At 45.6% G+C, this 26,496-nt stretch overlaps 1 protein-coding gene across 4 annotated transcripts; it reads right to left on the reverse strand.

Annotated features, from left to right (window-relative positions):
• Nucleotides 1-26,496, reverse strand: lrrc32 (leucine rich repeat containing 32). 4 transcript variants are annotated; one of them, XM_067985663.1, is made up of 3 exons: nucleotides 26,341-26,496; nucleotides 8,666-8,757; nucleotides 1-1,971 (listed from the first exon to the last, which is right to left on the reverse strand). In XM_067985663.1, exons 2-3 carry the CDS (start codon nucleotides 8,750-8,752, stop codon nucleotides 64-66), a joined length of 1,995 nt encoding a protein of 664 aa, XP_067841764.1. In that variant the 5' UTR covers nucleotides 8,753-8,757; nucleotides 26,341-26,496; the 3' UTR covers nucleotides 1-63. The 4 variants fall into 4 exon arrangements, with proteins under 4 accessions (XP_067841764.1, XP_067841762.1, XP_067841761.1 ...); XM_067985661.1 differs by having other exon boundaries at nucleotides 26,295-26,496; XM_067985660.1 differs by lacking the exon at nucleotides 26,341-26,496 and adding an exon at nucleotides 25,474-25,625.

Genomic DNA, 26,496 nt, shown 5'->3' on the forward strand with positions numbered 1-26,496 from the left:
TTTATATATAAAGATTTATTCTCTTCATTTCACTTCATTGACAAAGAAAAAAGAGTCCATGGCCTAGGCTTTTACATGATGCATGAATATCACGTTGGCCTTCTGCCTTCGCACCAGGCAACATCCCAGAACTATGACAGCGGCGAATAACGCTACGATCATTAGAATTAGCATTAAAATACCCAACGTTGTCCAGTCTTGCGTGAGCTCTTTGCAGAGGTTGGGCCCAACGTTAAACAGATGCGTTTCCGAATGCCCGTCTTTGACTGGGTAACGGCACAACACCGCCCACTTGTCCAAGATGTTGACCTGCACCAGCCACCTGACCCAGGTGGAGCGGCAGCAGTTGAAGGGGTTGCCGCCGAGCAGCAAGGTCCTCAGGGTCCCGTTCAGTATCTCCAGGGAGGCCTCCTGCAGGGAGTCGAACCTGTTGTTGCGCAGGTCCACGTTTTCTAAAGACAAGTTCCTGCTGGTGACCAGGAGCTGCGTCAACTGGTTCTCGGACACGTCCAGTGTTCGAAGATTGGCAAAGCGCGACAGGTTCACACTTAATGAAAGAAGCGCATTGCCTTCTAAGGACAAGTAGGTCAATGGGACTTCCAGGCCAGACAGACCCTCGGGATGGATACATATCCCCGGGTTCATGGATAGGTCTAATTCCGCAAGGGGGGTCTGGTGAAATGCGTGAGGAGGCAAATACTTAATGTTGTTGTTATGTAGATATAAATATCTAAGTGTCTTTATTCTAGAGAAAAACATGCACTCATCCAGATGGTCCTCCTGTCTCCGGAAGTCCCTACAAACACTGATATTGTTGTTCCGAAGGCTAAGGATTCTGATATTGTTAAGATTCCTGAAGATATTGGACGTTAGATTCTTTAGGCAATTGTCTTGAAGGTACAGATATTGCAGGAAGTGGAGGCTGTTCCTGGCCAGTGAAAGGTTTAGCAATGCGTTGGAGCTCAGATCAAGCTCCACCAACGAGTTCAGCACATTCATCTCATCTATCACAAAGCTTTGGAGGCAGTTCTTGCTCAGGTTGAGGAACCTCAGCGAATTCATGCTTCGGAAGAAATCCCACGGGATGGAGGTTATCTCGTTGTAGCTCAGATCCAAATATATCAATTCGGACAAGTGCACGGGGGGAGAGGCCTTAGTTAGATTCGTTTGGGAATTCTGATCCATGCTTCCTTCCAGATGTTCCAATCTGAGTGTGGAGGAAGGCGGGGAAAACCCTTGGATTGAATTGCGCGACAGATCAAGATGCCTGAGGCGGTTCTTCCTGGGAAAGACGGGAAAATAGAGCAAATTGTTATCACTGAGATCCAACCACTGAAGATTGTATTCATCTTCTGATTCAGCCATGAAGAAGTGCTCAATGCTATTCTTGCTCAAGTTCAAGATGCGGAGTTGCTTGAGGTCGAAGTCAGAGATGCAAGGTATGGAGTTCATGGCCAGATCGAGTACATACAGATTGGACAGCGACTGAAACGCCCCCGATTCTATCTCGATGATGATGTTGTGCTGCAGGTTGACATGCGTCAAAGCAGGAGACCCTTGGAACGTGCGGTCTGAGAGTTTTGTGATGCTGTTCCGAGCCAAGGAGAGATGCTCGAGCAAGGGCGCCTCTTTTAAAAAATCCTCAACAACGCCAGTGTACAAACTGTTGCCAGACAACTCCAGCCTTTTCACATATGGTAACCTTCCAAGCCCGTACTTGCTCAGATCCAAGAGGTTGTTTGCCAGGTTAAGCACCTCCAGGCGGGACAGATTGGCAAAGGTCCCTGGCTGGATGAACTCCAGGTGGTTGGACTGCAAATCCAGGTGCTGGATGGAGCTGTAGAGAGTCAAATTCTCCATTGTCAGCTTCTGAATGTGATTAACAGATAAATCCAGTTTCCATATGTCATGGGGCAGACCTTCAGGGATTATGTTAAGGCCTCTGTTCTGGCATAATGCTTCTGCCTTGATCTAAAAGGGAAAGGAAAAAACACGACAAATTTGTATCGCACACAACGTATAAATCCAGTACCGAACACTACCAGATACACCTCGGCTCACTTCCCTTCCCCTCCTCTTTGAAAGCATCATGTGATAGTCGACTCTCCTTTCCTGCTGCAGTCTATAGGCTCTTAAAACCCAAGCTTGGTGTCACATAATGACTACACGCCGATTCTCCCTGGCCCTGGTGATGTCCTGCACTGTAGGTCTTGCCCTTTCACTTCCTTATCCGGCCGTGGCTCAGTTGGTTGCACTCTGGCCTCTGAGTTAAAAGGTCATGGGTTCAAGTCCAAACTCCAGAGACTTGAGCTCATAATCTAACCTGACAGTACAGTTCTGAGGGAGTGCTGCACTGTCGGAGGTGCCATCTTTTGGATGAGATGTTAAACCGAGGCCCCGCCTGCCCTCTCAGGTGGATGTAAAAGATCCCATGGCACTATTTTGAACAAGAGCAGAGGAGTTATCCCTGGCATCCTGGGCCAATATTTATCCCTCAACCAACATCACTAAAAAAAAGACAGATGATCTGGTTATTATCACATTGCTGTTTGTGGGATCTTGCTGTGCACAAATTGGCTGCAGCGCTTCCTACTTTACAACAGTGGCTGCACGTCAAAAAGTACTTCATTGGCTGTAAAGTGCTTTGGGAGGTTGTGAATGGCGCTATATAAATGCAAGATCTTTCTAAGTTTCTCCATTTTGTTTATTAAGAAAAGAAACTTCGGCGATGATGGATTTGCAAATGTGTATCCACTAATATTATCTGCCAAATTAAATATTAGTTTTCTTAACAAACTAACGCTGTCTTTTCATCTCTAAGGGGCTCAAATCCAGACTACTGGGATTAAAGTCTGTTTGTTGGAAAGCTTTTACGCAAAACAAGCTTCAGGCAGTCTCAATTCAATTTCTAATTTAATATTTGAATAGTTTCTAATGGACCTACAGCATGGTTTCCATTGCCTGAAGGGGGAGGTCGGAGAGGAATTTTACACATTATTTTTCCCCTTATTGGCCCTGGGTTTTTTCTCTGTTTTTTTTTTCCTCTCCCAGGAGATTCCATGGTTGCAGGCTGTTTTGCGGGGGGGGGGCGGAGGTTGTGGTGCGGGGGCTGGAGTTGGGAGGAAATGTTTAGTCACGATGCTCCGGTCATCATGGTGGGTGGGGCAGGCTTGGTGGACCAGCAGTTCTTTCCCTGCCCGTCAATCTTGTATGTTCATATGAAAGTGTCCCTAATTTGTCACTAATTGACGCTAGACTGCCAGGGTCACTCAGAGACCACAGGATAACTGGCTGAAAGGGGGAATGGGGGGGGGGGGAAAAAATCATAATAGTTCAGTAGGGGGAGTGGGGTCCCCTTTCTGAGGTCAAGATAAAGGAATCTTGTTGGGGCTGAGTGTCGGGAGTTTTACTTTGCATTAGGCTGGTGCGGTATCGAACGTAGGAGGACTTGATGCTGATAATAGGTGACCAAAATGGAAAGGTATTTTGTTTCCCAGCACTCACATATATGGCTTGATGAGCACAGAATTTAACAACTAAATTCAGAGCACCACTCCCGTTATCTTGCCTGGGTGTCCATTTTAAGCACGGGTCGAGCTTTGAGCGTATTTAAAACGGACTCCCGGACAAGATAACAGCAGTAGGGCTCTAAATTTAGCTACATGTTCTCAGTCACCTACAGCCTGACGCAACTGGTCCATGGACAGATACAGCAAGTTCACCATTACATCTGGAACTGTGCCTAACTCAGATATACAACAGCAACAATTTGCAATTATTTAACGTAGTCAAAGGTCCCAAGGCGCTTCACAGGAGTGAATATCAGTCACCATTTGATCCCGAGCCACAAAAGGAGATATTAGGACAGGTTGGTCACAGAGGTAGATTTTAAGGAGAGTCTTAAAAGGAGGAGAGAGGTAGAAAGACGGAGAGGTTTAAGGAGGGAATTCAAGAGCACAGTTAAGCCAGCAAGAGCTGAGCAAAGGTCCACAAGGGCAAACATTTAGACATAAATTTACTAATACCTCTTTTGTTTATCTTTCTGGTGATTTTTTTTTTCTTTTGAATATTTTTGATTAAATAGTGAATACTGCAACATCATTCAGATTGGAAGTGGCTGGGAGGGGTTACTAAAGGACCTGATAGATTACAGGTAAGGAAGGCCATCTTAGCTTGTCGATCCAGAACCTACTCATTCTCCTGGCCAACACCAACCTAGAGAGAATGGTAGCCTATTTACCAGCTTCTGGTAGTGTGTTAGTAACTCAAAGTTATGAGTTCTAATCCCACCATAGCAAGTGTGTGAGATTGAATTCAATAAAGTGGGTCATTTAAGGGGCTGGCATGAGAAAAATGACCAACACCTCAATTTTAAAATTCTTATCCTCGTGTTCAAATCCCTCCACGGCCTCGCCCCTCCCTATCTCTGACCTCCTCCAGCCCTACAACCCTCTGCGATCCTCCAATTCTGGCCTCTTGTGCATCCCCAATTTCCTTCGCTCCACCACTGGCGGCCGTGCCTTCAGCCGTCCTCAATGAAACAGTTTAATTGGTCATTATCACATTGCTGTTTGTGGGACCTTGCTGTGTGTAAAATCGGCTGCCGTGATTCCCTACATTACAAGAGTGACTACACTTCAAAAGTACATCATTGGCCGTAAAGGTCGTGAAAGGCGCTATATAAATGCAAGTCTTTCTTCATTTCTTTTCTCACGATGACCCAATACGCTTCACAGCCAAAGGATTTCTTTATTGGGCATGGGAAAACACTGGCGAGGCCACACTCATTGTCCACTGGTTATCCTGAGAAAGTGGTGGTGGGCCTTTAAAAGTGTACACTTGTAGCCAAATGCAACGGCCAACTTGCACACAGCAAGCTCCCACAAAAACGTTTTGGTGGCGTTGGTTGAGGGATGAATGTTGGTAGGAATAAATACCCTGCTCTTCTTCAAAAAAGAATCTTTTACATCCACCTGAGACGAAAGCCTCGGATGGATTAACAATCCCATCCAAAAGCCGGCACCTCCAACAATGCAGCACTCCCTCAGTACTGCACTGGAGCGTCAGCCTAGATTGTGCGCTCAGAGTCCTGAAGTAAGGTTCGAACTCATGATCTGCTAACTTGTTAGAGGCACAATGTTCAGTTGTGGCTCAGTGGGTAGCTCTCTTGTGGCTCAGTGTTAAATTTTGTATGATGATCGCTCCTGTGAAGCGCCTTGGGACGTTTTACTATGTTAAAGGGGCTATATAAACACAAGTTGTTGTTGTTGATTTAATAGTGGGGTTTTAGTCTCTTTGGGAGTTTTTTGGGAAGGTTTATCTCCCTGTAAAGGCGTATAGCAAAGTGACTTACATGAAACCAAATAGTGGGCAACAACAGCATGATCAGCAATTCCTAACAATAAGCATTTGCTTCTGACTTTTTAAAAATAAAAGAGTCTCCAAAATATTGCTGATAAAAGTAAAGCTTGAAAAGAAAGTAATTTATATCATGCCTTTTGCAACCTTGGGACGTCCCAAATCGTTTTACAGCCATGAAGTACTTTTGATGTGTAGTTACTGTTGTAATGTAGGAAATGCCAATTTGCGCACAGCAAGCTCCCACAAACAGCAATGTGATAATGACCAGATAATCTGTTTTTTTTAGTGATGTTGGTTGAGAGATAAATATTGGCCAGGTCACCGGGGAGAACTCCCCTGCTCTTCTTCGAAATAATGGCCATGGGATCATTTACCTCCACCTGAGTGGGCAGACGGGGCCTCGGCTTAACGTCTCATCTGATAGACGGCACCTCCGACAAAAAACAGCTTATCTGATCATTATCACAGTGCTGTTTTTGTGGGATCTTGCTGTGCACAAATTGGCTGCCGCGTTTCCTACATTACCACAGCGACTACACCAAAAAAAGTACTTCATTGGCTGTAAAGCGCTTTGTGACATCCTGAGATCATGAAAGGCGCTATATAAATGCAACTCTCTTTTTTTTTCCCAATGAAACCTATCCGGAGATGTACAGTAACCTAACTTCCTGGAGTAACATCCTGTTTCAATTGTCAGCGGGGTCACTGGAATTAAATGACATTGTATTATTTTCCCAGGTAGTTCCCCAGTGCCTGACACTGTTACTCAATGCTGTTCTCCTGTATCACGCACTGGTTCCTCATAAAACCTTTAATTACATGTGGTGCATTATTTCTTATTAAGCTGTCTCTTCTTTGCATTGTGTTTTGCACAACATAAAAAAAGCAGCAATTGTCAGTCCGTGGAGGTAACACTCCTAGTTCTTGACCGCGTTGCTGATTTGCATTTGAAGGCACAGCTCTCAACCTGCTTCCTTATTCAGCTCCCTCGGATTGTGCAACATTGGAAATCTTCCAAAGACCTCTACATAGAATTATACAGAGCATTCAGCACAGAAACAGGCCATTCGGCCCAACTGGTCCATGCCGGCGTTTATGCTCCACACTCCTCTTCATCTCACCCTATCAGCATTTCCTTCTATTCCTTTCTCCCTCATGTGTTTATCTAGCTTCCCCTTAAATGTATCTATGTTATTCACCTGAACTACTCCTTGTGGTAGCGAGTTCCACATTCTAACCCCTCTCCGGATAAAGAAGTTTCTCCTGAATTCCCTATTGGATTTATTAGTGACTCTCTTATATTTATAGCCCCTAGTTTCAGTCTCCCTCACAAGTGGAAACATTTTCTCTACGTCTACCCTATCGAACCCCTTCATAATTTTAAAGACCTCTATCAGGTCACCCCTCAGCCTTCTCTTTTCCAGAGAAAAGAGCCCCAGCCTGTTCAGCCTTTCCTGATAGGTATACTGCCCTGAAGGTCTTCCCTTGTTGGCTGACTGCAAAGGGACCCGACTTACAAAGAATTGACAGCATCGCAGAGCCCTGAACAAGTAGGCCCGTGGATCCGCCACCAGAGCCTAGGAACAGGAGTGGGATATTCAGCCCCTCGAGCCAGTCAATTAGATCCAGGCCTCTGGATTACTTTCAGTAACATAATCGCTACACTACCGCACTAAGTGAGCTTTTCGAACAATGTGATATAAGGCCTCAAGTTTTTCAAAGTATGTTTATTTGTATACGAAGCTAAACATCCACTTGTGAAACATTACTAAAGTTAATTTGATTTCTGTTCCTTTTATACCGTAGGCGGACCGTGAGAAAATTCCAGGCTGAATCCTGAAGATATTTATACATTAGTAAAACTAGATTTAATAAAACCAGTTATGGAGAGGTTTCCTTTTAATGATGTCGGCTGTCAGCCTAGATGGAACAGCAAATACGGGAAAGAACTATTCATTCAAAAAACCCCAGTGCTCGATCTCTCTCTCCGCATCGTGGAGTCAGCTCAGTTGGTAGTGCTCTCGCCTTTGATCACCTCTGAGTCAAAAGGTCATGGGCTCAAGACCCACTCCAGTGACTTGAGCGCAAAGGTCTGAGTTGACACTCCCAGTGCCAGTACTGAGGGAGTGCTGCACTGCTGGAGGAGCCGTCTTTCTGACGAGATATTAAACCGAGTCCCCGTCTTCCCTTTCAAGCGGAACTAAAAGTTCCCATGGCCAGTATTTCGAAGAAGAGCAGGGGAGTTCTGCCTGGTGTCCTGAGCCAATATTTATCCCGCAACCAACACCACTAAAAACAGTTGATCTGGGTATTATCACATTGCAGTTTGTGGGATCTTGCTGTGCGCAAATTGGCTGCCGCATTTCCTACGTTACAACAGTGACAACACTTCAAAAGTACTTCATTAGCTGTAACGTGCTTTGGGATGTCCTGAGATCATGAAAGGCACTATATAAATGCAAGTTCTTTCTTTCTTGCATTGTTATCTACTGGTACAGCAATGCTGTCCCTGCTAGATTGCAATATGTGGTACATTAGGCGGAATCATAGAAACATGGAAAATAGGAGCAGGAGTAGGCCATTCGGCCCTTCGAGCCTGCTCAGCCATTCAATATGATCATGGCTGATCCTCTATCTCAATACCATATTCCCGCTCTCTCCCCATACCCCTTGATGCCTCTATCTAGCCCCTTCTTAAATATATTTAGTGACTTGGCCTCCACTGCCTTCTGTGGTAGAAAATTCCATAGGTTCACCACCCTCTGAGTGAAGAAATTTCTCCTCATCTCAGTCCTAAATGGCCTACTCTGTATCCCGAGACTGTAACCCCTCGTTCTGGACCCCCCAGCCAGGGGAAACATCCTCCCTGCATCCAGTCTGTCTAGCCCTGTCAGAATTTTATACGTTTCAATGAGATCCCCTCTCTTTCTTCTAAACTCGAGTGAATACAGGCCGAGTCGACCCAATCTCTCCTCATATGACAGTCCTGCCATCCCAGGAATCAGTCTGGTGAACCTTCGTTGCACTCCCTCTATGGTAATTATATCCTTTCTTAGGTAAGGAGACCAAAACTGCACACAATACTCCAGATGTGTTCTCACCAAGGCCCTGTATAACTGCGGTAAGACATCCTTGCTCCTGTACTCAAATCCTCTTGCAGTGAAGGCCAACATACCATTTGCCTTCCTAACTGCTTGCTGCACCTGCGTGTTTGCTTTCAGTGAATGGTGTACAAGGACACTCAGGTCCCTTTGTACATCAACATTCCCCAATCTATCACGTCGCAGAGTATTGCAGCACTTACTGTCCGGCAAGGCGGGGGGTCCCTTGGTCGAAAGGATGCCGTCACACGGTGTACAGCCACCAGAAGGAAGAGAAGGAAAAGTTCCATAGTTTCTGCAAGGAACAACAGGGTGGGAAAAAAAATGTTCAGTAACATAAATTCAGTGACATAGCTCCAATAAGGACATAAGAAATAGGAGCAGGAGCAAGCCATACGCCCCCTCAAAAATCAGACAAAACTAATATAAGCTCAGCTGTAATTTAAACAGCACTATAATATAAAAAAAAGAGTGCTGACATTATTACAGTGCTATTATATAAATACCCCAACTGTGCAGTAACAAAAACAGCTCTGTGATATGTAAATAATGCTACAATATACATACAACACTCTAATATAAACAGTGCTATAATATATAGGCAACAAATGCCAGCCTCGCCAGCGACGCCCACATCCCATGGATGAATAAAAAAAAATAAGCAATGCTACATTATATATACAGTGCTATAATGTAACTAAACCTAATACACAATCAGCACCGCAATATAAACAAAACTATAATATAAAGTGATAATATAAACAGTGATATAATAAAAAGCTATAAAACATACCACTATATTGTTATTGAGAATTGGTTGACAGACAGGAAACAGAGAGTAGGAATAAACGGGTCTTTTTCCGGGTGGCAGGCAGTGACTAGTGGGGTACCACAGGGATCAGTGCTTGGGCCCCAGCTATTCACAGTATATATCAATGATTTGGATGAGGGAACTAAATGTAACATTTCCAAGTTTGCAGATGACACAAAGCTGGGGTGGAATGTGAGCTGTGAGGAGGATGCAAAGAGGCTCCAATGTGATTTAGAGCAGTTGGGTGAGTGGACAAGAACATGGCAGATGCAGTATAACGTGGATAAATGTGAGGTTATCCACTTTGGTTGTAAAAACAGAAAGGCAGATTATTATCTGAATGGTGATAGATTGGGAAAAGGGGAGGTGCAACAAGACCTGGGTGTCCTTGTACACCAGTCGCTAAAAGCAAGCATTCAGGTGCAGCAAGCAGTTAGGAAGGCGAATGGTATGTTGGCCTTCATTGCAAGAGGATTTGAGTACAGGAACAGGGATGTCTTACTGCAGTTATACAGGGCCTTGGTGAGACCACATCTGGAGTATTGTGTGCAGTTTTGGTCTCCTTATCTGAGGAAGGATGTCCTTGCCATGGAGAGAGTGCAACGAAGGTTTACCAGACTGATTCCTGGGATGGCAGGACTGACGTATGAGGAGAGATTGGGTTGACTAAGCCTATATTCACTAGAGTTTAGAAGAATGAGACGGGATCTCATCGAAACATATAAAATTCTAACAGGACTAGACAGACTAGATGCAGGGAGGATGTTCCCGATGGCTGGGGAGTCCAGAACCAGGGGTCACGGTCTCAGGATACGGGGTATGCCGTTTAGAACCAAGATGAGGAGAAATTTCTTCACTCAGAGGGTGGTGAACCTGTGGAATTCTCTACCACAGAAGGCAGTGGAGGCCAAGTCATTAGATGTATTCAAGAAGGAGATGGATATATTTCTTAATGCTAAATGGATCAAGGGATATGGGGAAAAAGCAGGAACAGGGTACTGAGTTAGACAATCAGCCATGATCATTTTGAATGGCAGAGCAGGCCCGAAGGGCCGAATGGCCTACTCTTGCTCCTATTTTCTATGTTTCTATATTATAAATAGGAACAGCACTGTAATATGAACAGCGATATAATGTTTTTTGTTATTCATTCATGGGATGTGGGTGTCGCTGGCAAGGCCAGCATTTAATGCCCATCCCTAATTGCCCTTGAGAAGGTGGTGGTGAGCCACCTTCTTGAACCGTTGCAGTCCGTGTGGTGAAGGCTCTCCCACAGTGCTGTTAGGTAGGGAGTTCCAGGATTTTGACCCAGCGACGATGAAGGAATGGCGATATATTTCCAAGTCGGGATGGTGTGTAACTTGGAGGGGAACATGCAGGTGGTGGTGTTCTCATGTGCCTGCTGCCCTTGTCCTCCTAGGTGTTAGAGGTCGTGGGTTTGGGAGGTGCTGTTGAAGAAGCCTTGGCGAGTTGCTGCAGTGCATCCTGTGGATGGTACACACTGCAGCCACAGTGCGTCGGTGGTGAAGGGAGTTTACGTTTAGGGTGGTGGATGGGGTGCCAATCAAACGGGCTGTTTCGTCCTGGATGGTGTTGAGCTTCTTGAGTGTTGTTGGAGCTGCACTCATCCAGGCAAGTGGAAAGTATTCCATCACACTCCTGACTTGTGCCTTGTAGATGGTGGAAAGGCTTTGGGGAGTTAGGAGGTGAGTCACTCGACGCAGAAAACTCAGCCTCTGACCTGCTTTTGTAGCCACAGTATTTATGTGGCTGGTCCAGTTAAGTTTTTGGTCAATGGTGACCCCCAGGATGTTGATGGTGGGGGATTCGGCAATGGTAATGCCGTTGAATGTCATGGGGAGGTGGTTAGACTCTCTCTTGTTGGAGATGGTCATTGTCTGGCACTTATCAGGCGCGAATGTTACTTGCCACTTATCAGCCCAAGCATGGATGTTGTCCAGGTCTTGCTGCATGTGGGCTCGGACTGCTTCATTATCTGAGGGGTTGTGAATGGAACTGAACACTGTGCAATCATCAGCAAACATCCCCATTTCTGACCTTATGATGGAGGGAAGGTCATTGATGAAGCAGCTGAAGATGGTTGGACCCAGGACACTGCCTGCAGCAATGTCCTGGGGCTGAGATGATTGGCCTCCAACAACCACTACCATCTTCCTTTGTGCTAGGTATGACTCCAGCCACTGGAGAATATTGCCCCCGATTCCCATTGACTTCAATTTTATTAGGGCTCCTTTGTGCCACATTCGGTCAAATGCTGCATTGATGTCAAGGGCAGTCACTCTCAACTCAACTCTGGAATTCAGCTCTTTTGTCCATGTTTGGACCAAGGCTGTAGTGAGGTCTGGAGCCGAGTGGTCCTGGCGGAACCCAAACTGAGCATTGGTGAGCAGGTTATTGGTGAGTAAGTGTCGCTTGATAGCAGTGTCAACAACACCTTCCATCACTTTGCTGATGATTGAGAGTAGACTGATGGGGCAGTAATTGGCCTGATTGGATTTGTCCTGCTTTTTGTGGACAGGGCATACTTGGGCAATTTTCCACATTGTCGGGTAGATGCCAGTGTTGTAGCTGTACTGGAACAGTTTGGCTAGAGGTGCGGCTGGTTCTGGAGAACAATTCTTCAGCACTACAGCCGGATGTTGTCGGGGCCCATAGCCTTTGCTGTATCCAGTGCACTCAGCCGTTTCTTGATATCACGTGGAGTGAATTGAATTGGCTGAAGACTGGCTTCTGTGATGGTGGGGATATCGGGAGGAGGCTGAGATGGATCATCCACTCGACACTTCAGGCTGAAGAAACATTACTATATTATAGACAGCTACAATATAAATATAATATGGATATAATATAAACAGCATTGTAATATAAATGGTAATATAATGTAAACATCACTATATTATAAACAGCTACAATATAAATAATATGAATAGATAATATAAACAGTGGTGTAATATAAACAATGCTACAATATACAAAAATTCCACATGAACAGCACTATAATATAAATCTTCTATAATATAAATCATGCTATACTACAAATATCACATTATAAATGGTGCAATAATGTAAACAGTACTATAAGTAACACAATGATATACATAAATAGTGCAATAATGTAAGCCTATATTAGTGTAATAATACAGTGCTATAACATAAAGCACTATATCATAAATAGCTATTATAAACTGATATAATATGAACAGCATTATAATATAAACTGCAATAATAAACAATACTATATTATCATAAACAGTACGGTAATATAAACAGCTCAATAATATAAACAATGGTATAATATAAACAATATTGCAATATGAACAGCACAATAAAGCACAGATTCTATAATAGAAACAGTGCTATATGTAAGCAGCACTAGAATATAAATAGCAAAATAACATAGAATCTAAAATATAAAACAGTATTGTAATATAAATAGCATTATAAGATAAATAAAACTATTATATAAAGAGTTCTATGATATAAACTCCACTGTAATGTAAATAGTACAATCTGAACAGCCTATAATATAAACAGTTCTATCATATGAACAGCGCTATAGTGCAAACAGTGTATAATATAAACAATTCTGGAAACAGTGCTGTAATATGAAGTGTGTTGTAATGTAAGCGCTGCAGCAATTTAAAGGGGGCAGTATTGTTGTGTTCAGTGACATCAATAACTACTCTGGAAGTGGACTGTTTCCAGATTGGTTAGGCTGATGGCTCGATTCTGCGTGCCCATCATTTTCCCTGGTACAGCTGCCTTCTGCCCTGTAAATAGAGTGAGTTAGGAACATCTGGACAAGGAGAGATACGGCCATGTGCACCTGACCTGGGAGTGCCATTAATGCGGGTTTGAAAAGTTGAAAACGGTTTCTTTTGAAAAGGGTCGAACATCTTAGAGCAGAAAAGGATAGGGGGAGATTTAATAGAGATGTTCAAAATCATGAGGGGTTTTGATAGAGTAAATAAGGAGAAACTGTTTCCACTGGCAGGAGGGTCGGTAACCAGAGGACACAGATTTAAGATAATTGACAAAAAAAATCAGAGGGGGAGATGAGGAGACATTTTTTTTACGCAGCGAGTTGTTATGATCTGGAATGCGCTGCCTGAAAGGGCGGTGGAAGCAGATTCAATAGTAACTTTCAAAAGGGAATCGGATAAAAACTTGAAGGGGAAAAAATTTATAGGGGTATGGGGAAAGAGCAGGGGAATGGGACTAATTGGATGGCTCTTTCAAAGAGCCGGCACAGGCACGATGGGCTGAAAGGCCTCCTTCTTTGTGCATGATTCTATGATACATTCCTCGGTACTAATATTCCACACCTTGAGGAGCATAAAAAGAAACAGGTCGCTGAAGTTTATCCTTACCTCACGCAGCTTTGAGTAAGATGTTTTTTAGAAGCTCGATAGCGTGTGAAAAAACATTCGCCAGAAATTTGTTAAGAGGACAACAGCCCGAAAAGAGTGAACCGCAGCCTTGTGGTTTTTGTGCAATCGCCCCATACCTCCTCAAATCATTTACTGCCTGGTGGCTGACTGGGTTTCTGATTGTTACTCTATCTACTGTCAACACAAAAGTCAAAGTACTTCAGACTCGAGACAATCGGCTCTGACCTCGTCACTTCAGACATCAAAGTCAGAGCAAGAAGCACTGCGCACTGCACCTTATCATTCTATGACAAGAGGTCGCTCAGACTCTTTCTTCCCCCGGTTTAGAGTCAATGTACAAGAGTTAACAAACAGTGGACAGCTGGTTATCAAAGGATGGCCACAAGGTACTTGGGGATAAGTTGGTCAGTCTGAAGGACAGTAAAGGTCCCTTGGGTCTTGGAGGGAGTGCAGCGTAGGTTTACTAGAATGATACCCGGACTTCAAGGGTTAAGTTACGAGGAGAGATTACACAAATTGGGGTTGTATTCTCTAGAGTTTCGAAGGTTAAGGGATGATCTGATCGAAGTTTATGAGATATTAAGGGGAACGGATAGGGTGGAGAGAGAGAAACTATTTCCGCTGGTTGGGGATTCTAGGAGTAGGGGGCACAGTCTAAAAATTAGAGCCAGACCTTTCAGGAGCGAGATTAGAAAACGTTTCTACACACAAAGGGTGGTAGAAGTTTGGAACTTTCTTCCACAAACGGCAATTGATACTAGCTCAATTGCTAAATTTAAATCTGAGATAGATAGCTTTTTGGCAACCAAAGGCAGGTATATGGAGTTAGATCACAGATCAGCCATGATCTTATCAAATGGCGGAGCAGGCACGAGGGGCTGAATGGCCTACTCCTGTTCCTATGTTCCTCAGTCGTCAACATTGACACTTCCCTAGTGCAGCATCTGTTTTACAACTTGATCACGGGTTTCAGCTGCATATATTTTAAAAATCTATTGATAATTTTCCAACTAAAAACATCGGGGTTGAAATTAGCTCCCCCACGACGGGCGGGCGAGGGTCGAGGGTCGAGGGTCGGGGTGGGGGGGGTGATTAAAAATGTAAAATCGTGAAACGTGACCCCCAGCCCGTCGCTTACGTGCCTGCCGCCATTTTTATGACGGAGGGTTGCGAGCCGCGTCTGTGTCCTGCTTTCGAGAGGCGGGGCACCTCATTATAATATTTAAATCAGGATCCCGCGGTGCAGTTGGGAGCCTGATTTAAATTTAACAGTGGTCGGCTGGGGCTCGGGATAGCTCGGCAGTGAGATGGAGCAGCACTGACTGTGAGGCACGAGGAGCAGGCGTGCTTCTCCCGCGGGCCCCCCTCAAGCCTTTTGCCGATTGCGGCCTCTCCTCGCGGCTGCGATCGGCCGACAATCCTCCCCCCCACCCCACCGTCCCACCACAACCTCGATCTTTGCCACCCTCCCCCTCCTCCAGATTGTCGTGCCCCGACACTGCCCCCACCCCGCCACCCCCCTCACCAAGCCCCGATTGCTCGGGACAGTCCCCATTGGTCCCCGGCTGCGGCCTCCTGCTGCTGGCTTTCCCGCCTGTCAATCTGGCCGGCTGCCGGGCAGGACCTCCACATGCCCCGGAATTTCCTTATCCCCCCCCCCACTCCGGGCAACCGTGCTCCCCTGCTCCCTCCCCATAAATATCGGGGCCATTGTTTCTCCCTCTCCACACCTGACTCAACGAGATGCCTCAACCAGCTCCCCGGCTAACTGGCCACTCTACAGAAACATCTTTTATTTTGAAATTGGACTCTTCTAATATTAACGTATGAATACTTAAGACGTTGATATCAACCTATTCTTGTTAGGGGAGCTGGGTGGTACGGTGGATTAGACACTCTCGCCGGGAACTTCCTTGGGGGAGAGGAGGGGGGTCTCCTGATCGACCGCTGTACCCTCGGCAGAAACCCCCGATAAAGAAAGAACTTGTATTTATGCAGCACTTTCACCACCTCAGGGCGTCTCAAAGCGCTTTACAGCCAATGAGGTACTTTTTAAAGCATAGTCGCTGTTGTGATGTAGGAAACGCTTTTACGTCCCCCCTAAGAGGGCAGACGGGGCCTCGGTTTAATGTCTCATCCAAAAGACAGCACCTCCGACAATGCAGCACTCCCTCAGTGCCGGCACTGGGCGGGCCAGCCTGCCTGGATTTTGTGCTCAAGTCTCTGGAGTGGGACTTGAACCCACAACCTTCGTGACTCAGAAGGCAAGAGTGCTACACACCAAGCCACGGCTGACACCGTGGATAGACGTGTAAAAAGGGTTTAAGCCAATCTTCCACCACAGTTGCAGCAACCGATCAGGAGAGACGCCGGGGAAATTTGCCAGCACAGCTTTTTAACCACTGTGACCTGGGTTTAAATGCTGCCCACAGTGATTGGACGGAAGCCTCGTTGTCTGCTGGTTGGGAGAGTCTGTTGAGGACGCATTAAGTGTTCATGAGTTAACATTCAAACAGCCTAATTTCAACATCCTTAGTTCCTAGAGTAATATTAGAAAATGAGTCATTAACATATTTGGTTGTTTTTTTTCTCTGCCTACTATTTTAATAGGAGGTGTTAACCCAGTTATTTCAAACGGGTTAATGTGTTTATATTAAATGGGGCAGATCAACTTTGGCAGGTGGGGGAAAATCAGGCGTGGTGTATAACAGTCAGCTTACCCGTTACCACCTTAAGGTAAAATCTACCCCGGTGGTTTATATTACATTGGTTAACCTCTCCGCTTAGCTAGTACATAGAATTTAACAGCTCTGAAACAGGCCATTTGGTCCAGCTGGTCTGTGCTGGTGTTTAAGCTCCACACGAGCCTCCTCCCTCCCTACTTCATCTCACCCTATCAGCATATCCTTCTATTCCTTTCTCCCTCATGTGTTTATCGAGCTTCCCCTTGAATGTATCTATGCTAGTTGCCTCAACTGCTCCCTGTGGTAGCGAGTTCCACGTTCTCACCACACTATGTGGGCAAAGGACTGTCACACAAGTGTGTTAAGCGTTTCATCCACTAGAAATTGCCAGGTTTAGATTTCAAAAACCGCCCCCTTGCCGATTTTGAATCAATGGGTTGGGCGGCACACCCTGTAATACGGCTCCATTCAAAGGGGCAATCGTACTGCACTTTTTCTGAATGGGCACAGCAGCTTCCCAGACACCCACTGACCCACCATGCTCTCCTGAGCTGCTGTGAGCAAAACGCTCGCTATTATCTACCCCCCCCACCTATTTTTTTGTAAAAAAAACATTATCTCGTCGAGCGAATTTACAACCGTCAACGCAGTGATATTGTCACCACCCCCCCCAGTTAAACTCACCAGACATCCCGGAAAGATGCTTCACCGTGCCAACGCTGCCACCATTTGGCCCGAATGACACCTAACAGCGCAGGAGCGATGCAGAGAAATTTAACAGCTCGGCGACAGGCAAGTCAAGACAGAGTCCAGTGCCAACTGGTCACATGGGCGGAGGGGTAAAAGAACTTGGCACACGCGGAGTCTCCAAAGTGTACCAGGCTGCTTCCCAATATCAGCGAGCTCTCCTCACCTTGAAGTCACAGTGAGGGAAACAGTTTATTTTCCTCTCTCAGTACCAGGAAGTGGAAAGTACCACACAGAGCAGGGAAAACCCGGCCGTAGTTTTGGGCTATCAGGATGCCCTCAGAGAAGCTTTTCGGGCTCGTTTGATAAGCAGTGAAAGGATAAGATATTCTCCTAGAATCATAGAATCTTACAGCACAGGAGGAGGCCACTCGGCCCATCGGGCCTGTGCCGGCTCTTTGAAAGAGCTGTCCAATTAGTCCCACACGCCAGCTTTTTCCCCATAACCCTGCAAATTAGTCCTCTTCAAGCACATGTCTAATTGCCTTTTGAAAGTTCCTATGGAATCTGCTTCCACCCCCCTTTCAGGGAGTGGGTTCCAGATCATAACAACCCTCTGTGTAAAAATATTTCTCCTCATTTCCCCTCGTTTGTTTGCAAATTATTTAAAATCCATGATGTTTGGTTACTGACACACTTACCGGAGGAAACAGTTTCTCCTTACTTGCTTTCAAAACCCTTCATAAATTCTGAATAACTCTATTAGGACTCCCCTTAACCTTCTCTGCTCTAAGGAGAACAATCCAAGCTTCTCCAATATCTCCACACAACTGAAGTCCCTCATCCCTGGTAAATCTCCTCTGCACCCTCTCCAAGGCCTTGATATCCTTCCTAAAGTGCGGTGCCCAGAATTGGACACAATACTCCAGTTGTACTTCATCATCGCTGGGTCAAAATCCTGGAACTCCCTTCCTAACAGCACTGTGGGAGAACCTTCACCACACGGACTGCAGTGGTTCAAGAAAGCGGCTCACCACCACCTTCTCAAGGGCAATTAGGGATGGGCAATAAATGCTGGCCTTGCCAGCGACGCCCACATCCCATGAACGAATAAAAAAAAAATCAAGGCCTTAGGGAGGGTGCAGAAAAGATTTACTAGAATGGTTCCAGGGAACATAGGAACAGGAGTAGGCCATTCAGCCCCTCGTGCCTGCTCCGCCATTTGATAAGATCATGGCTGATCTGTGATCTAACTCCATATACCTGCCTTTGGCCCATATCCCTTAATACCTTTGGTTGGCAAAAAGCTATCTATCTCAGATTTAAATTTAGCAATTGAGCTAGTATCAGGGATGAAGGACTTCAGTTACGTGGATAGACTGGAGAAGCTGGGGTTGTTCTCCTTAGTGCAGAGAAGGTTGAGAGGAGATTTGATAGAAGTGTTCAAAATCATGAAGGATTTAGCTAAAGTAGAAACTTTTCCCATTGGCGGAAAGTTCAAGAACCAGATGGCACAGATTTAAGGTGATTGGCAAAAGAACCAAAGGTGACATAAGGAAAAGCTTTTTTACGCAGCGAGTGGTTAGGATCTGGAATGCACTGCCCGAGGGGGTGGTGGAGGCAGATTCAATCGTGGCTTTCAAAAAGGAATTGGATAAATATTTGAAGGGAAAAAATATGCAGGGCTGAGGGGGAAAGAGCAGGGGAATGGGACTAACTGGATCGCTCTTACAACGCGCCAGCACGGGCTCGACTGATTCTATGAATAAGACTGTTAGGTGGTACTTTATCAAATGCCTTTTGAAAGTCCTCACAGACGTTGACTCATGCCGACAACTCCAGGAGCTCTCTGCTTAGCCAATCCAGGTGTTTCCATGTGATGCAAGATAAGTGGAGTTATTTTTAAGTTTGCAACAGCAACTTGAATTTGCAGTAAAAACATCCCAAGGCACTTTACAGGGGCGTAACTGACACTGAGCCAAAGAGGAAGACATTAGGTCAGAAAGAAAAGGACTTGAATTTAGATAGTGCCTTTCACAACCTCAGGATGTCCCAAAGCGTTTACAGCCAACAAAGTACTTTTTGAAGTGTAGTCACTGTTACAATGTAGGAAACGCGTCAGTCAATTTGCACACAGCAAGATCCCACAAACAACAATGTGATAATGACCAGATCATCTGTTTTTAGTGATGTTGGTTGAGGGATAAATATCAGCCCCAGGACACCGGGGAGAACTCTCCTGCTCTTCTTCGAAATAGTATCATGGGATCTTTTACATCCACCTGAGGGGGCAGACGGGGCCTCGGTTTAACGGCTCATCCGAAAAACGGCACCTCCGACAGTGCAGCACTCCCTCAGTACTGAACTGAAGCGTCAGCCTGGATTATGTGCTCAAGTCTCTGGAGTGGGACTTGAACCCACAACCTTCTGACTCAGAGGCCAAAGTGCTACCACTAAAGAAACTGAGGATAAATGTTGCAAGTCAAGTGTCCCCGGAACAGAACTTCATACTTGCACTTTGGGAGTTGGAGCAAAACTAATGGATGGAAACATTGTGCAGCCCACGATTCGGGCCTGATCTCAATGTCCAAATTCCCCATTTGTGCTCCCATGTCATAAAATTCAATGTCAGGGTGCAAATTTGTGCCATTTAGGTTGGGGAGGGGTGAAGGGACAGGAGTCCGTCATAATTATGAAGGGTTCATTGATAGTTTTCAGAAGACTTCCTTTAAAATTTGTTCTAGGGACAAGGGCGGCAAGACTGGAGGAAAATTGCCCAACCCTAGTTGTCCTGAGAAGGTGGTGTTGGACCTCCTCCCTACCCGTGAGCTCCTTCAGCCCTACAACCTTCCAAGAACTCTGCGATCCTCCAACTCTGGCCTCTTGCGCATCCCCCACTTCCTTCGGCCCAACGTTGGCAGCCGTGCCTTCAACCGCCTAGGCCCTATGCTCTGGAATTCCCTCCCCAAACTTCTCCGCTGCCCTTTAAAAAGCTGCTTAAAACCGACCACTTTGACCAAGCTTTTGGTCACCTGTCCTAATATCTCCTTATGTGGCTCGGTGTCAAATTTTTGTCTGATAATCGCTCCTGTGAAGCGCCTTGGGGATGTTTTACTACGTTAAAGGTGCTATATAAATGCAGGTGGTTGTTGTTGTTGTTGTTGTTGTTGTTGTTGTTGATGATGTTGTAGCGGCTGTTGTTGTAGTAGTAGAGCTCTGCATAAATACTCACCCGATATTTAAAAGTAATCAAAGGAGGTTTCTTGATCCAGCAATAACTAGCTCTCGATAATAGTTCATACCTTTTATATATAGTTTTATTCATGCCCTTGGGGCCATTTCAAAGTGTTTCTGAAGCAATGAATCACTTTTGAAAAGCAAACCCGGGAGCCAATTTGTACACAGCAGATTATTTGGGGTGGATTGGATACCAGGAGAACTCCCGACTCTTCTTCCACTCGGGCCGTGGGACCTTTCACATCCACATAATCATTGCAAATAAGGGCTTCGGCTTAACGTCTCATCTGAAAGACGGCAGCTCCGACAAAACCGCAGTCACCGGAGCATTAACCTGGATTATGTGCTTGAATCCTGAACTGGGCTCGAGTCCACAATACTCTGACTGACTCAGAGAGTGCTACTAACCGAGCCAAGGCTGATGTACAAACTCTACAGCACGGCAGCAGCACCTCACCACTGACTTGCTCTCATGTAAATGTGGTCTGTACGGACACCTAAATTCCCCTTCCCTCAAAAAAATTATGCTAACATAGGAACAGGAATAGGCCATTCAGCCCCTCGAGCCTGTTCCGCCATTCAATTAGATTGTGGCTGATCTGTATCTTAACTCCATCTACCCGCCTTGGTTCCGTATCCCTTAATACCCTTACCCAACAAAAATCTTTCAATTTCAGTTATTACATTTTCAATTGACCCCCAGCTTTTTGGGGGAAGAGTTTTCCAGATTCCCACTCCCCTTTGTGTGAAGAAGTGCTTCCTGACATCACCCCTGAACGGCCTAGCTCTAATTTTAAGGTTAAGCCCCCTTGTTCTGGACTCTCCCCACCAGAGGAAATGGTTTCTCGCTCTCTAACCTAGCAACTCCTTTAATCATCTTAAAGACCTCAATAAGATCACTCCTTAATCTTCTATATTCAAGGGAATACAAGCCTAGTCTGCACAACCTGTCCTCATAATTTAAACCCTTTTAGCCCCAGTATCATTCTGACTAACTCAATGTACAATCCTAAGGATGAGTCCACAGCATAAACACGTACTAAAAAGCACGATGGTTAATGCATTAAAATAGCACGCAGAGGAATTTTATGTGAATTTGTGATAACTGGTGCTCTACCGAAGGAAATTAACCCCTTACATTGGGAGCCCAGCTCAGAGATGCCGCGAGAATGGCTCGTGCAGGAACTGGAAATGTTGCTCGGGCAAGGGGAGGGGGTAGGGGGGAGTCCCCGTCAGCTATTATAGCTACGTTACATCAGGTGCTTTAATCTGCTTCCTGGCTGAAATCGAACTGCTGACACTGAACATTGGGAGTGAAAAGTGTCCTTTAAATGTACAAAAGAACTGCCAGAAATATCCATCCGAGATAGAAGGAAAAAATAGCCCTATTGCACCATTTATAAAATAAAGTCCTGTTACAAGAACAACTTACATTTCTATAATGCTCCTCGCACATCTTAAAGCACTTTACATTAAGGAGCATACAGCTTAATTTTTTATACGTGGAGTTCTTCACTCACTGGTAAACTGCACTATTACCCTAAATACATAGAACGTACAGCACAGAAACAGGCCATTCATCCCAACTGGTCCATGCTGGTGTTTATGCTCCACACGAGCCTCCTCCCACCCTACTTCATCTAACCCGATCAGCATATCCTTCCATTCCTTTCTTCCTCCTCCTCATGTTTTTATCCAGCTTCCCCTTAAATGCATCTATGCTATTCACCTCAACTACTTCTTGTGGTTGAGAGTTCCACATTCTAACCACTCTCTGGGTAAAGAAGTTTCTCTTGAATTCCCTATTGGAAAATACAGCACAAATATGTCTTTTTTTTAAACTATGTTTCATTGGAACTGCTCTTAAATGGACACTCTTTTCTGGTGAATAAGAATACTTAGGTACAAGAATAGGCCTGTAAGCACAACATCAACCCTACCGACTTGACTTCTCACCACTGACACAGTGTTCCTATCTCACCATTGACACAGTGTTCCTAGCTCACCATTGACACAGTGTTCCTAGCTCACCATTGACACAGTGTTCCTAGCTCACCATTGACACAGTGTTCCTAGCTCACCATTGACACAGTGTTCCTAGCTCACCATTGACACAGTGTTCCTAGCTCACCATTGACACAGTGTAGTACTGAGCCATGCAGACCAGGTAGTACCAGACTCAATCCCAGATCCCCACCGTAAAGAACAAGAAGGCATTCCCTTTGGGCTAGGGATAGGAAATTTTTTTTTAAAATCTACAAGGCACAAGTCAGGAGTGTGATCGAATGCTCTCCACTTGCCTGGATGAGTGCAGCTCCAACAACACTCAAGAAGCTCGACACCATCCAGGACAAAGCAGCGCATTTGATTGGCACCCCATCCACCACCCTAAACATTCACTCCCTTCACCACCGGCGCACTGTGGCTGCAGTGTGTACCATCCACAGGATGCACTGCAGCAACTCGCCAAGGCTTCTTCGACAGCAACTCCCAAACCCACGACCTCTACCACCTAGAAGGACAAGGGCAGCAGGCACATGGAAACAACACCACCTGCACGTTCCCCTCCAAGTCACACACCCTCCCGACTTGGAAATATATCGCTGTTCCTTCATCATCGCTGGGTCAAAATCCTGGAACTCCCTTCCTAACAGCACCATGGGAGAACCTTCACCACATGGACTGCAGCGGTTCACGAAGGCGTCTCACCACCACCTCAAGGGCAATTAGGGATGGGCAATAAATGCTGGCCTCGCCAGCGACGCCCACATCCCAAGAACGAATGATTAAAAAAAAGGCATTGGGGAGTCACTCGCCGCAGAATACTCAGCCTCTGACCTGCTCTTGTAGCCACAGTATTTATGTGGCTGGTCCAGTTAAGTTTCTGGTCAATGGTGACCCCCAGGATGTTGATGGTGGGGGAAACAAGAGAGAGTCTAACCACCTCTCCTTGACATTCAACGGCATTACCATCACCGAATCCCCCACCATCAACATCCTGGGGGTCACCATTGACCAGAAACTTAACTGGACCAGCCATATAAATACTGTGGCTACAAGAGCAGGCCAGAGGCTGGGTATTCTGCGGCAAGTGACTCACCTCCTGATTCCCCAAAGCCTTTCCACCATCTATAAGGCACAAGTCAGGAGTGTGATGGAATACTCTCCACTTGCCTGGATGAGTGCAGCTCCAACAACACTCAAGAAACTCGACACCATCCAGGACAAAGCAGCCTGCTTGATTGGCACCCCATCCACCACCCTAAACATTCACTCCCTTCACCACCGGCGCACTGTGGCTGCAGTGTGTACCATCCACAGGATGCACTGCAGCAACTCACCAAGGCTTATTCGTCAGCACCTTCCAGACCCGCGACCTCTACCACCTAGAAGGACAAGGGCAGCAGGCACATGGGAACAACACCACCTGCACGTTCCCCTCCAAGTAACACACCATCCTGACTTGGAAATATATCGCCGTTCCTTCATCATCGCTGGGTCAATATCCTGGAACTCCCTACCTAACAGCACTGTGGGAGAACCTTCACCACACGGACTGCAGCGGTTCAAGAAGGTGGCTCACCACCACCTTCTCAAGGGCAATTAGGGATGGGCAATAAATGCTGGCCTCGCCAGCGCCGCCCACATCCCATGAACGAATAAAAAAATAATCGGCAATGGTATTGCTGTTGAATGTCAAGGGGAGGTGGTTAGACTCTCTCTTGTTGGAGATAATCATTGCCTGGCACTTGTCTGGCGTGAATGTTACTTGCCACTTATCAGCCCAAACCTGGATGTTGTCCAGGTGTTGCTGCATGCGGGCACGTACTGCGTCATTATCTGAGGGGTTGCGAATGGAACTGAACACTGTGCAATCATCAGTGAACATCCCCATTTCTGACCTTATGATGGAGTGATGGTCCTTGATGAAGCAGCTGAAGATGGTTGAGTCAAGGACACCGCCTTACAGAGATAAATCAAAGAGAAGTCCTGAATATCTATCTAACAATACAGCCCACGGTACATTTGTGTGAAATGTGTTTATCTACTATTTCAGCAGTGGCTCAGTGGTAGCATTCTTGCCTCTAAGTCAGAAGGTTGTGGGTTCAAGTCCCACTCCGTGAGACTTGAGCACAAAATCTCAGCTGACCCTCCCAGTGTAGTGCTGCATTGTCAGTAGGTGCTGTCTTTCAAATGAAACATTAAACAGAGGCCCTGTCTGCCCTCTCAGGTGGATGTAAACAATCCCATGCCACTACTTTGAAAAAAGCTGGGGAGTTCATCCTGGTGTCCTACACTAAAGAAACAGATTATCTGGTCATTGTCACATTGCTGGTTGTGGGACCTTGCTGTGCGCAAATTAGCTGCTGTGTTTCCTACATTATGACAGTGACTACACTTCAAAAAGTACTTTATTAGCTGTAAAGAGCTTTGAGATGTCCTGAGGTCATGAAAGGTGTTATATAAATACAAGTTCTTTCAACGCAAACAAATGAACATTTTAACATTTTCAATACTTACACTGAAAAGAATGAACTTACCTTTACAGAGTGCCCACCAAATCCTTACAGCATCTCAAAGCGCTTCCTAGCAAATTAATTGCTTCAGAAGTGTACTTGTTTCATAGGCAAACACAGCAGCCAATTTGCACACAGCAAGATCCCGCACACCGGGAATGAGATAAACGGCCAGTTAAGCTGCCTCAGTTGTGGGATAGATATTAGCCGGGTCACCCAGAAAACTCCACATCTCTTCTTCGAAATAATGCCGTGGGATCTTTTCACACGGATCCCGAGAGGGCAGACGGGGCCTGGGTTAACGTCTCGTCCAAAAGACGGCACCTGGGACAGTGCAGCACTCCCTCAGTAACGCACCGGAGCGTCAGCCTAGACCCTGAATTCCCTCGGATTTTCTGCCGCTGTTTCATCATAAGTGTGTTGTCCGGTGTGGTCAAGTCTTGCAGTGGGGCTTGGAGCTCATGATCGTTTGATTCAGAGGCAAGAGTGCCGTCTACTATTTACATTGCACAGTGCCATTATGTCTATTTAACTCAGTCACATTCCTACAAGGCAGTCATCCTTTTTTTTTTAAAAAGCGTGTTTAACACAACACTCTGTGGGAACCTGTCCTACATATCCAGTACTCCATGGGTGGGGAAAGAATGCACAACTCCATCTCACCTCTCACTCCAGGCTCATTCATTCTCCCGATTCCGAATTAAAAAGTTGTCATTTCCATATTATTCCCCAGCTCCTCAACTGTCCCAACACGACCGGCTGCAGAACTTATTCCAAAAACCAACTCCCGCAACGACGCCTCCCCTTTTAAATGCCTATTTAAAAAATATTAAAATTGCGGCTAATCAGTTAATTGCACATTGGCAAGCAACTCGCTAACTGGAATGCGAGGAGTGGAGGGGAAGGGTTTGGGATGAATTCGATTTGGGCTGAGTGATATTCCTTGCGATATATATATATATTTTTTTTTAAGCGGGGAGGGGGATAGATTCCCCTTACTCCAAACTCGGTAAATCCCCTTACCCCCTCCGTTAGGAATATTCTCTTTTGGACATCAAGTCATCTCTTATTACTTTCTGGTGCCCGGATAAATGCATCGAAATATATATATATAATTTTTAAAAATCCTTGCAGGGTGAAAAAAAATTGTTAAAAGTTGTATTAAATGCTGAGGAACAAAAACCCGGGTTGCAGTCTAGGCAAAGGACAAAATAACATTAGAAAGTCATCTTCCCCACTGTTCAACAATGAAAAATATTACACAGCTGTTAATTTTACCGGAATGTTACTTGTTAAAAAGGTCCCGGGGCAGCAACAACAGCAGTTAACTGAATTAATGAGAGTGGTGATTACTTAAAAATGTTTTTTGGATATATTGCAACAGTCTGGATTCAGTGCTAACCAGATTTAAAGAAGTGAAAAAGGCAACACAATAAACAGAACGCAAGCATTGACTCTGTGCTGACAAGTGTTCAGTCGTTTACCTGACTGGAGACTGATTCAATGGTGAAAAAAAAAATAACCCCTCACTTCGTCTCACATTTTTGAAGTCTGTTTTTTTCCCCCCTCTCGATCCTTCAAGTCACTCGCTCTGGGCCCATTTAACGCGAGGGAGGGCGGTTTTCAGCTACTGGCGGGCTCGCACATCCCATCCCATTGACTGAACGGGAGAGGAGAGGAGGGGGG

This window comes from Heptranchias perlo, chromosome 6, assembly GCF_035084215.1.
Source record: "Heptranchias perlo isolate sHepPer1 chromosome 6, sHepPer1.hap1, whole genome shotgun sequence".
In the NCBI taxonomy this organism is placed as follows: domain Eukaryota; kingdom Metazoa; phylum Chordata; class Chondrichthyes; order Hexanchiformes; family Hexanchidae; genus Heptranchias; species Heptranchias perlo.